At 38.4% G+C, this 12,954-nt stretch overlaps 1 protein-coding gene and 1 pseudogene across 1 annotated transcript; one reads left to right on the forward strand and one right to left on the reverse strand.

The window, feature by feature from the left end:
• LOC101678389 (olfactory receptor 9K2-like) lies at positions 1–975 on the forward strand. Its single transcript, XM_004782163.3, has one exon. The coding sequence runs from the start codon at positions 13–15 to the stop codon at positions 973–975; it is 963 nt and encodes a 320-aa protein (XP_004782220.1). The 5' UTR covers positions 1–12.
• Positions 976–10,219: 9,244 nt separating this feature from the next.
• On the reverse strand, positions 10,220–11,213 carry LOC101677497 (annotated as a pseudogene).
• Positions 11,214–12,954: the final 1,741 nt, after the last annotated feature.

Raw genomic sequence — 12,954 nt, forward strand, 5'->3', positions numbered from 1 at the left:
CAGGTTTCTGCCATGAGTGACAAGGGGACAAGCAATCACTCAGAAGTGACTGACTTCATTCTTGTAGGCTTCAGGGTCTGCCCAGAACTCCACATTCTTCTCTTCCTGCTCTTTCTGCTTGTGTATGCCATGATCCTTCTAGGGAATGTGGGGATGATGACCGTTATTATGACTGATCCAAGGCTGAACACACCAATGTATTTCTTCCTAGGCAACCTCTCCTTCATTGATCTCTTCTATTCTTCTGTTATTGCACCCAAGGCTATGATCAACTTCTGGTCTGAGAGCAAGTCCATCTCCTTTGCCGGCTGTGTGACCCAGCTCTTTCTCTTTGCCCTTTTCATTGTGGCTGAGGGATTTCTCCTGGCAGTCATGGCTTATGACCGCTTCATTGCCATCTGCAACCCACTCCTCTACTCTGTCCAGATGTCAGCTCGTCTCTGCATTCGGTTGGTGGCTGGTTCCTATTTTTGCGGCTGCATCAGCTCAGTTCTTCAGACGAGCATGACATTTACTTTGTCCTTTTGTGCTTCCCGCACCATTGATCACTTTTACTGTGATGACCGTCCACTTCAAAGGATTTCTTGTTCTGATCTCTACCTTCATAAGATAGTTTCCTTTTTCTTATGCAGCATTATTATTTTGCCTACCATAATAGTCATTATCGTGTCCTATATGTATATTGTGTCCACAGTTCTAAAGATACGCTCCTCTGAGGGACGTAAGAAAGCCTTCTCCACTTGCAGCTCTCACCTAGGTGTCGTGAGTGTACTGTACGGTGCCATCGTTTTTATGTATGTCATCCCTGACAGATTTCCTGAGCTGAGTAAAGTGGCTTCCTTATGTTACACCTTAGTTACTCCCATGTTGAATCCTTTGATTTACTCCCTGAGAAACAAAGATGTCAAAGAAGCTCTGAGAAAGATCCTGGGGAAAAAAGCATTTCTATTTAATTCTATCTTAACAGTGACATAATTGAAAGGCCTGGACATTATGACAACTTGGGGAGGAATCGATGCAAAGAATGCCTCCAATGAATATGAAAAATTTAATTTTAGAAAGTTTATTTATTTGAATCTCATGAACTTAACAGCTGGCAAGTACATTTTGGAGTGGAATGGCTTTCTCCGTACTTCGTCTTCATTTGGGTAAAGATCATGATTGCTGTGTATTTCGATTTTAGGGAAAATATATTCCAGATTTGGTGCTGGAACTCTGAAGATGATGTTTGGGATGTTTATCTTGAGTCAGTAACAAGTGTTGTGAAATATGTATATAATTGGTAGAAGTAACAAAATCTGATATGGTAAGAAGACAGAACAAAATATCAGATTTACTGGAAAAATCTTTTTCAGTGCTGCATGAGAGAATCAGATGTTCTGCAGTGCACACAGTGCTGAGGGTGACATGTGTGTCACTCTTAATTGTCCAGAGGCCCAATGAGTGACACACATATGTCATACTTTTCTGGGGCTTAAATCATTCTTGAAAATCCTCCTTTTGGACAAGGAAACTGTAATGAAAATGAAAGAAAAATAAAGAGGATTCTTTTGTTGTTGTTGTTCTACATACCTTAGAATTAATTCACCGAATCAATATTTATTGAATTTTTATATACATTTTGCTGTACAAAAATCTCTAGGTATAAATAATTTTTGGACTTAAACGCACAGTCAGATGGGGAGAAAACAGCTGGCCAGAGAACCAAAATGTCACACGGAAACCCAGTGAAAAAGACATTTATGGAATATACAAAAAGAGCGCAGCCTTTAGAGGTGAACAGTCTTAATGGTCAGTGAAATCTTTTTCTACACATTTTTTAAAAATAGGTAAAATTGAGCAAGGTAAAATAGACAGGTTTCTGTGCAAAATCACTATATGGTGAACTGCATGAGGTTTGATAAGTCATTTGTACTGCACAAGACAAAAAGTGAGGGATAAGCCTTAAAAGTGGTTTCATGGAAATTGTGCAGACCTCTATGTCAAGCCAAGGAAGATGACTTTTATTCTGTAGACAAGAGGTAGGCATTGGGGATTTTATTTTATTTTTTTTAAGATTTTATTTATTCATTTGACAGACAGAGATCACAAGTAGGCAGAGAGGCAGGCAGAGAGAGAGGAAGAAGCAGGCTCCCCACTGAGCAGAGAGCCTGACATGGGGATAGATCCCAGGACCTTGAGATCATGACCTGAGCCGAAGGCAATGGCTCAACCCACTGAGCCACCCAGGTGCCTGGCATTGGGGATTTTAGAGAAAGACAGTATTGTGTTCAACTGGGCATTTTGCAAATATCATGTTGATATCCTTATGGAAAATAAATATTCACAAGGAGAAGACTTAGAAAGTAAGTGATTGCCCAAGTAAGAGATTATGGTGGCTTTTACTAAAGGCAGTCTTCTTAAGGACAGTGAAGAAGAGACTCTTTAGAATGACAGGTAAAGTAAGCTGAAGATGGACTGATGATTGATAAAATGAGAATGATGCAGGAATGAAAAATGCCTTCTAATGTTTAAGCATTTCTGCTGGAGAAAAACTACTTCATAAAATGAGGAAAAAAATCTAAGTAATAACAGTTCACTGATAACTTGAGAGTTAAAAAATAAGCTCAGGTGTCAAACTGAGCTTTCAATTTCTGTGTTTGCCGTGTAGTTTTAGGCAAGTTGCATAGTATCTCCATATTTTAATCTTCTCCTGTAAAATGGGGTGTATAAGAGTATTTACCTCACAGAGTTACTTGAATGATTACATTACATACATTTCATACAAATCTGTTAAATCTATATATTTATTGGCTGTCAGATTTGTTCTTTCTTCATGCCTTTAATACTATCGATGTTAATTCTGAGACAAGACAGTAACTTTCTCTGTCCCTTTCCCTTCTTTACCATAAGGCATTAACAAGTCCCCAGGAGCACCTATGTTTTCATTTCCATAGACAGAACTTGAGTCACTTTGTTATTTCAGCCTTTATTTTCCTTTTTGCTAACAACCAACAGAAAAGATCAAAACAAACAAAAAGAACAGAGCCCCCAACTAGGGACAGAATAGTAAGTTATGGCCAAATGAGGTATCTAGTTCTCTCTCTACTCATGTCTGTCTGTAAGAATCCCTTCTTGTATTTCAATAAACGTCATCTCTTTCACCCATATTTTTTTTTTAAAGATTTTATTTATTTGTCAGAGAGAGCGAGCGAGAGCGAGCACAGGCAGACAGAGTGGAAGGCAGAGTCAGACGGAGAAGCAGGCTCCCTGCGGAGCAAGGAGCCCGATATGGGACTCGATCCCAGGACGCTGGGATCATGACCTGAGCTGAAGGCAGCTGCTTAACCAACTGAGCCACCCAGGCGTCCCTCTTTCACCCATATTTTTAAAAATACAGATTACTGGGGGAAACAGGGGACTCGCTAAGTAGAAAAACTTCATGAGGATTTTAGGGTAAGTGTTCACTGTGCTACGGTAGTATGCCACCTCTCTCCTGAGGTGAAGCAGAAAGATTTTTAGGTTGAAAGAGGCATATTTTACAAAGCCACCCCCATGAGTAAAATGCAGAAGCCTTCATGCCAGTACTCTGAGTCCTATAATGGAATGACCCAGCAATGAAAGAAGCTCCTCATCCTTTAAATCATCATCGAATGGATTGGTAACTCTTTATCCAACTGAGGAAAACGACCCAAACAATAGTGTTAACTGTTGGGAGAACAACGTTCCTTTGTATGCACCACATCCTGCATTCCCAGCAACCACCACCAGACACGCACATACACATCAATACAAAAATAATCATGGTCTTGTGTCTTTGTCTCTGTCTCTCTCTTTCTCTCTTTCTCTCTCTCTCTCTCTCTCTCTCTCTCTCACACACACACACACACACACACAAACACACACAGGATACCTTTGAGAAGGACACCAAGAACAATTAGTGGCTATATCACTCCCCAGAGCAATGTATGTGTAATGTCATCCAGCTGACTCTGAAGAGAATCCTCAGACTAAGCTAGAAGCTAACAGGCCTCACCATGAGAAGATACATACAAAAATTTTTCAATGTTGACCTTTTCCTTTCTTTTCCTGATGTCAAGTAATTTTTGCCATTGCTACAGGAATTAAATTCGGGTATATTCTGTTCTTGTTTCGAACTTGCTCTTCTCAGTTTACTTTTCAATTAAAGTAAGATTCATGTATAATACAGAGTATTTCTAAAGCAGAGATGAGATTGAAAAAGAATAATAATAGCATGTTCATATAGATTAATAAAAATATATGCATAAATGCATACATACACATAAATGTGTATATATATATGTAATTCTCAAAATATGAGATATACATTAGAAGGCTGCTAATAATCAAATTTGTAGGCAAGTCATGGAAAAAGTTATTTTAATATTATATAGCTAATATTTTGATTTGGTAATTACTAGGTTTTTTAAAAACATTGGTTAGTACTTAAGTAACACCCTTATCTAAAACATTATGCATGTGGGGAATGTCAAACTCATTTAATGACCTCCCATTGAATATATCATTGTAGCTGAACATAGTGTCAATAACTGGTAAAGTTTTCTCTTTTATAAGATTCCGCTTATTTAAGAGAGAGAGAGAAAGAGAGGTTGAAGCAGAGAGAGAGAGACAAGCAGACACCCCACTGAGCAGGGAGCTCAACTCAGGGCTTGATCCCAGGACCCTGAGATCATTACCTGTGCCTAAGGCAGATGCTTAGACATCTGAGCCACCCAGGTACCCACAAGTAAAGTTTTCTTCATTAAAATGATAATATTGGTGCTGGTAGATCCTCACTTAACTGCTGCTACATTAACAACATTTACATTAAAAAGTTTAACCTACTTTTTCTCTGAGTTTTTTATATAAATATCTTCTATTGCCTTTAGTATATTCCTGTGTTTTAGGTCCAAACTAAATTTTCAGTCCAGAAAAAAAAAAAAAATCTCTGCCCATTATTTTTTCTCAAATATTTCATTGAAGGATAATTGTGTGAAATGAACTGTTTATTCAGAGTATACAATACCATGAGTTTGAACGGTTTGTACACTAATGAAATCATCACCACAAGATACAGAACATTTCCATCACCTCTAAATGATTTATCATGTCCCTTGTTAGTCCATGCTCTGTCCAGCTCCATTTCCACATCACCAGTGATCTCATATGTTTTGCATATCTCCATATAACCTGCATACTGTATGTACGCTTCTTGCAACTTCTTGAACTGAGTAAAATGAATTTGAAATGTATTTATATTCTCATCTGTTTAAGTAACTCATTCTTTTTATTGCTCAGTAGTATTCTATTTCCCATTGTATACATATGGCCAAATTTTGCTTATGTGTTCTTAAATTGATGAGTAACTGAGGTGTTTCCACTTTTTAAATATTTTGAATAAAACAAATAGAAACATTCACATGTATGTTTTTGAATTAAGGCCTACTCATTCTTTCTCCTCTCGCAGCCCAGCATGATAAGAAGCACATAGGGAAGTGCAAACAAGAACGTAGGGGACTCCTCTTCCCCTAGATCCCACTCATGGACTACCGTATCACCTTGAGAGTGGCAGGCTTAAAACATATCTTATTTCCTCCAGCTCCAAGTTGCAGAAGCCCTATTCAAGGCAAGAGTGGCTACAATGTCTGGAGATCTTTTCCTTTACCCAGGGCCCATTCACAGGGTAGAAACTCTACCCCAGGCATGGTAGGTCAAGAATAAGTGGGTCCCAATTTCACTTGCGCCAGTTCAAAGGATAGAGATTTTTTGCCAAGACAGATTACTCAGCCATCAGAAACGATGGATACCCAACTTTTGCATCCACATGGATGGGACTGGAGGAGAATATGCTGAGTGAAATAAGTTAAGCAGAGAAAGTCAGCTATCATATGGTTTCACTTACTTGTGGAACATAAGGAATAAGATGAAGGACATTAGAAGGAAAGGAAAAGTGAATTGGGAGAAATTGGAGGAGAAAATGAACCATGAGAGTCTGTGGATTCTGAGAAACAAACTGAGGGATTTAGAGGGGAGAGGGTGTGGGGATGGGTCAGCCTGGTGGTAGGTATTAAGGAGGGCACGTATTGCATGGAGCACTGGGTGTTCTACATAAACAATGAAACTTGGAACACTGCATCAAAAACCAATGATGTATTTTATGGTGACTAACATAACAGAATAATAAATAAATAAATAAATATGTAAGCAATTGTTGCTGTCAAAAAAGAGAGAGAGAGAGAGAGAGAGAGAGAGAGGGAGGGAGAGAGAGACAGAGAGAGAGATAAGCTTAGAAGACCATAGGCTAAAGACCTTGCCCAGAAACCTGCACATAATGTCAGGGTGTCATCCTGAAAGAACTAGGCCACTGCTCCTGCTTCAGTTCCAGGACACTTGAACACAGGTTTTACCTGGAATGATAGGCAGGCCATAGTAACAGAGGGCCCCGGAACTCTTCTCAAGTGAACTGACTTCATTTGGAATTAAATGTGGGAAGGTTTAAGCATAAGCTTAAGGGACTCTAAAACATAATAAACATTTGTTGATAAGCAATTAAGAGAGGTTGCTTGCTCCATGAGAGCAAAAAGCTAACTGTAGACCAACTAGAAAGATGACCAGGGAGAAGGAGGGAAGGAGACAGCAAAGAAACCCCCCTAGAATTGGAGAAAACCTCAAAGACTGGCCTTAAGGATTATCTGTGCAGAGGGACCAAATCCAGTGGATCAGACAATGGAGAAATATATGTGCCACAATGTTTTCAAAACAATAGAACAAAAGAAGAATTATTGGAACCTTCCTCCTGGGTAGGAAACCTACAGAGACAGATCCAATAAAACGATCAGGGGAAGACACAACCAAAGCTAGCCCGATAAAACCTCTGCCACCAAAGAGTACATAGAATCCTGAGATTGTACCTCTGAGAAGTAACATGAAAGTTTTCTCAGAGCAAACAGTATCCTTTCCTTAGGAAAAAAAAAATCATTTCAAGTTCAATTAATTTACATATAACATATTATTGGTTTCAGAGCTAGAGGTCAGTGATTCATCAGTCTTATATAATACCCAGTGCTCATACATCATATGCCCTCCTTAATGTCCATCACCCAGTTACTCCATCCCCTGAAGCATCTCTCAGTTTGTTTCCTATGATTAAGAATCTTTTATGGTTTATCTCCCTTTCTAGTTTCATCTTGTTTTATTTTTTTCCCACCTTTCCCTGTGGTCTTCTGTTTTGTTTTTTTCAATTCCACATATCAGTGAGATCTTAGGATCATTATCTTTCTCTGATTGACTCATTTGGCTAAGTGTAACACCCTCTAACTCCATCCACATCATTGCAAGTGGCAAGATTTCATTTTTTTTGATGGCTGAGTAGTATTACATTGTATATATACACCATGTCTTCTTTATCCATTCATCCTTCCATGCACATCAGGGCTCCTTCCATAGTTTGGTTATTATGGACATTGCTACTATGAACATTGGGGGAGCAAACAGAATCCAATAAAATAGCAAAAACGAAAACAAAAGACAAAGAGGCAAACAACAACAAAAATAGAGAAATTATTTCAAAACTTATTCTGGAGTTTAAAATTGAACAACTAGTGTGCTAGGGTGGCTGAGTCGTTTAGACTGCTGTCTTCGGCTCCTGGGATAGAGCCTCGTGTCTCTCTCTCCTGGGATGGAGCCCCATGTCTGACTCCTTGCTCAGCAGGGAGTCTGCTTCTCCCTCTGTCTCTGTACTCTCTCTTGCTCTCAAATAATTAAGTTAAATCTTTGAAAAAAAAATGCAATAACTGAAAATATTGGTGATGATCAAGCAGTATGTATCCTTTTCAGATTGGCTTTTTTCACATAGTAGTGTGCATTTAAGATTCCTCCATTTCCTTCCACAGCCTGTTATCAACATCCCTCACAAGCTTGGTATATTTATTACAATTAATGAGCCTACATTGACTTATTTTATCATTCAAAATTAATAGTCTACTTTCTTTTGAAGATTTTTATTTATTTGAGAGAGTGAGAGAGAGAAATAGAGAGAACACATAGAAGGAAACAGAGAGAGAGAAACAGACTACCTGTTGAGCAGGAAGCCTGATTAGGGGCTCTATCCCAGGACTCTGGGATCATGACCCGAATGAAAGGCAAATGCTTAGCCCACTGAGCTACCCAGGTGCCCCATAAGTATTTTAAGTACATAATACTTATGTATATAATAATATACAGAGTGAGGATAATAAAAAATGGTATTGTACCTTTCACTGAAATTCCACTTGCTTATTGATTCTATATGGAAAGCAATTAACTATTGTATATTAACTGTGTATCCATCAACCATCCCATAATCTCTGAGTTTCAGGACATTTTTTTGTCAATTCTTTCAGATTTTCTGCATAGATATCATGTGAAAAGAAAAGTTTTCTTTATTTTTTCTTTTTCCCATTCTGTATACATTTTTGGAATTGTTTGCCAAGGCTCCCAAAACAAAAATACTGTAGACTGGGTGGCTTAAACAACAAATTTATTTTCTCACAGTTATGGATACTGAAAGTCCAAGGACAAATGCCAGCAGATTTGGGTTCCTCTGAGGTGTCTCTCCTTGGCTTGCAGCTGTCTGCCTCTTGCTCTTTTTTTACATCATTGTCCCTCAGTGCACCTGCACCCTAGTGTCTCTCTGTGACTCTTATTTTCCTCTTACAGACACCAGTCAGATTGAATCAGAATCTACAATAACAGCCTTACTGTTAAGGCTTACTTTAACTACCTATTTGAAAGCATATCACTAAATATACTCACATATTTGGTAAGGGGGGGTTAGGGCTTCAAAATATACGTTTGGGAAGATGTAATTCAGCCTATAACACTTTTATTTCCTCTTTTTGTCTTTTGCATCACCAAAGACTATCAAAGGGTTATAAAGGTGTTATAAAGGTGAGGTGAGAGGAGACATCCTTGCCTTGCTCCTATCATAACAGGAAATCTTCAAGTTTACACCATTAAACATAGTCTACACTGTAGGTTTTTTAAAGTGCTCTTTTTCCATTTTAGGAAATTCCCCTCTATTCCTAGTTTGCTGAGAGGTCCTTTACATTTTGCCATCACCAGCCACATCATATAAGTTCAAAAATGTGACACACCTGCTTTGGCACACTCTCCTAATACTAATCAGTTAATCAGTTCTGTGTATTTGATGAGAAATTTTTCAAATCAGCCTTTTAAAATTTGCATTGGCGTGCTTCAAAGCTTCATCAATAATATGAACTGATTCAGCAGTTTCCCTGACTCCAATCTTGTTCTATTTAAATATATCTTCCATGCAACCCTGAAGACTTTCCCTCGTTACCAACCACCAGCTTTACCTACTTTACCACCTCTGTGTATTGTTGGCATACTCATATCTGGATTATAATTGCCTGTGCAAGGATGTGACTCTCACATTAAATTGTAAGCCCCCTAAAGAATAATCTCATACCCAAGCTTATTCCAAGAAAAGAATATATTACAGAGGTAATCAATAAAGTTAATCAAAGAATAAATATTCAAAAGCATGGAAGAGTACATTTTGGATCACATGCTATTTCATGACTATGTTCCTGCTATACTTTTCAAAACGTGTTCCTTAGAATAATTAACACAGAAAAAAAAGTTACAAAGAAACAAATTGAGGGAGTGATTGCTCCAAAATGTTAGGACTTCTCTTTTTCCCACTTGGCTCTTCTTATTAGTTGGGAACCAGTAGCTAGAGAGCCTCAGAGCACTCTGTATCAATGAACAATTTTTCAGTTTAATGTATCTTACAAAGATTGCTTATTCTTTGTCTCTTTTTACTTTCTCAATATATGACATATGAAATACTTGATTCAAGGTGAAAATTCAATAACTGTTTAACATGTACTGTTTATACACTATAATAAAATATAAAAATCATGTTTAGCAGCAAGCCATAAAAACATAGAAGTCAATTCAATGAAATAAAATGTTATTTTAGATCGGTGGCAAGGTCAGTCTGAAAAATGTTTCCTTAATGTCAAGGACACCTCCAATATAAAGGACATTTTGGGTTAACAAGGTCTCTGATGCAAGAAGAGTAATATGTGGGACATATGACACCTTGAAAGAGCCTGTTAACATTTCTATGATGTTCAGGAGAATAACTTTCTTAATGGTCATAAGGAGTATGAAAGAAATAGCCACAACGTCTTTGATGGGCAAGAAAGTGTAATCAAAGAATAGTATTTTTCATCTCCAAAAGTTTATTTAGAGCCCCTTTAACATCTTTGTTCCTGAGGGAGTAAATCAAAGGATTCAACGTGGGAGTGACTAGGGTATAACATAAGGAGGTCACTTTATTCAGCTCAGGAAATCTGTCAGGAGTCAGGTATGTAAAAAAGACAGTACCGTACAGTACACTCACAACTCCTAGGTGAGAGCTGCAAGTGGAGAAGGCTTTCTTACGTCCCTCAGAGGAGCGTATCCTTAGCACCGTGGACACAATATATACATAGGACACAATAATGATAATTATGGTAGGCAAGGTAATGATGCTGGATAAGGAGAAAGAAATCATCCTATAGATGAAGAGGTCAGAACAAGATATCCTTTGAAGAGGGCGAATATCACAGAAAAAGTGGTTCAATGGCCTGAGAAGCACAAAAGGGCAAAGTAACTGTCATGGGCATCTGAAGAACTGAGCTGCTGCAGCCACAAAAGTAGAAACCAGCCACCAACTGAATGCAGAGGCGAGTTGACATCTGGACAGAGTAGAGGAGTGGGTTGCAGATGGCAATGAAGCAGTCATAAACCATGACTGCCAGGAGAAATCCCTCAGCCACCATGAAGATGGCAAAGAGAAAGAACTGGATCAGACAGCCGGCAAAGGAGATGGACTTGCTCTCAGACCAGAAGCTGATCATAGCCTTGGGTGCAATAACAGAAGAATAGAAGAGATCAATGAAGGAGAGTTTGCCTAGGAAGAAATACATTGGTGTGTTCAGCCGGGGATCAGTCATAATAACGGTCATCATCCCCACATTCCCTAGAAGGATCATGGCATACACAAGCAGAAAGAGCAGGAAGAGAAGAATGTGGAGCTCTGGGCGGACCCTGAAGCCTACAAGAATGAAGTCAGTCTCTTCTGTGTGATTGCTGGTCCCCTTGTCACTCATGGCAGAAACCTGCTGAGAGACATAAAGTAAAATAAACAAATGAATTCTGGGCTTTGATCGTAGCTCCAAATAATCTCTTTCACTGTTAGGATTTATACAATTATCTTGTTGTCATTATTCATTAACCTTATAAATTATTGTGACTTAAATTTAAGCCTACTGCAACTGATGATGACTCAAAGATTAGTTTTATGGCTGTATTCCCACAAGCAGTGAAATTAGATCTTTTTCTTCTGAGCCTAATGCAATGCATGCCCTCTCAAATGCCTTTCACATTTGCAAATGTCCCCTCTATGTCTGTTTCTGCCTCATAATTTATGTGATAAATTCAGTGTCATGAAACAGTGCTTGCAAGAGAGCACAAATAATTTAATAAATGACATTTAGGAAGTAATTCTGGTGTCTGGGTTTGCAGATATTAGGTGAGGGATTCCATAGCCTACTTTAGGAAACCTTAACTTTGAAGTTTTAGTTTATATTATATACCAGCAGATTTAAAGAAAGTCACTAAATTTAAAAGCAGCTTAAGAGGTGGCACCAGCCTAGGGCTAATAGCACACTATAGGTTAATTAAAAAAATCTAAAAATAATTAAAAATTTTAAATAAATAAATAAATAAATAAATAAATAAATGAGTTTGGGGGGGGGGGAGATGGCACCTGGGTGGCTCAGTCAGTTAAGCAGATGACTCTTGCTTTTGGCTCTGCTCATGATCTCAGGTTTGTGAGATCCAGTCCCTGAGCTGGGCTTCCTGCACAGCTGTGAGTCTGCTCCTTCCTCACCTCCCTCCCTCTCTCTAATAAATAAATAAATAAATAAAAATCTTTAAAAAAAAAAAAAGAAGGAAAGAAAGAAAGAAAGAAAAGAAAAGAATAAAAGAACAACCAAAGAGTTACAATTGCTTTTCGTGGGTAATGGAAACTTAGAATTCTGATATGTCATTTACTCACTGAGATCAAAGTTCTCCACCCACAAACACAAAAATTATCAGGACTCTCATGCTAGGATTTCTCTCCCAGATGGGCCTCCAAAGCCCTTCTATAAAAACAAGTTCCCTCCTCCAGTCCCATCCATGTTGCTGGAAGAAATTATGCTGAATGAAATAAGTCAAGCAGAGAGTCAATTATCATATGGTTTCTCTTATTTGTGGAGCATAACAAATAGCATGGAGGTCAAGGGGAGTTGGAGAGGAGAAGGGAGTTGGGGGAAATTGGAAGGGGAGGTGAACCATGAGAGACTATGGACTCTGAAAAACAATCTGAGGATTTTGAAGGGGTGGCGGGTAGGGGGTTGGGGGAACCAGGTGGTGGGTATGAGAGAGGGCACAGATTGCATGGAGCTCTGGGTGTGGTGCAAAAACAATAAATACTGTTACACTGAAAAGAAATTTTTAAAAAAAGAAAGAAAATACAAACAGGAAAAAAAAAAATGTTCCCTCCATTTCCTTAGCCTGCAGCTTACAGTGTTCTTAAGAGGCTGACAGTGAGTCTAGATGGAAGAATTACTTTAGAGAAAGATACTGAACAAAGATACATATGAGGGACTAATGATGCTTGCTTATTTACCTGGCGTATGATTTTCACCACCATCATACCTCATTTACTAGACAGCTCAGCTAAAATCTTGAACTGTGTGTGTTGACAGTATGGTCACACTTTCTCTCCCCTCAGTGCTCCATTATGTGTGCTTCTGCTCAGATAACAGTAGTAGCATAATTGTGAAGAAATATGTGACAATTGTTTACATGCAGACACTTTTCTAAATGCTTTCAGAGTAAGATGAGGTGAATAGT

Source organism: Mustela putorius, unplaced genomic scaffold (genome assembly GCF_011764305.1).
Source record: "Mustela putorius furo isolate JIRA1106 unplaced genomic scaffold, ASM1176430v1.1 tig00537227_pilon_pilon_pilon, whole genome shotgun sequence".
NCBI classification, from domain to species: Eukaryota; Metazoa; Chordata; class Mammalia; order Carnivora; family Mustelidae; genus Mustela; species Mustela putorius.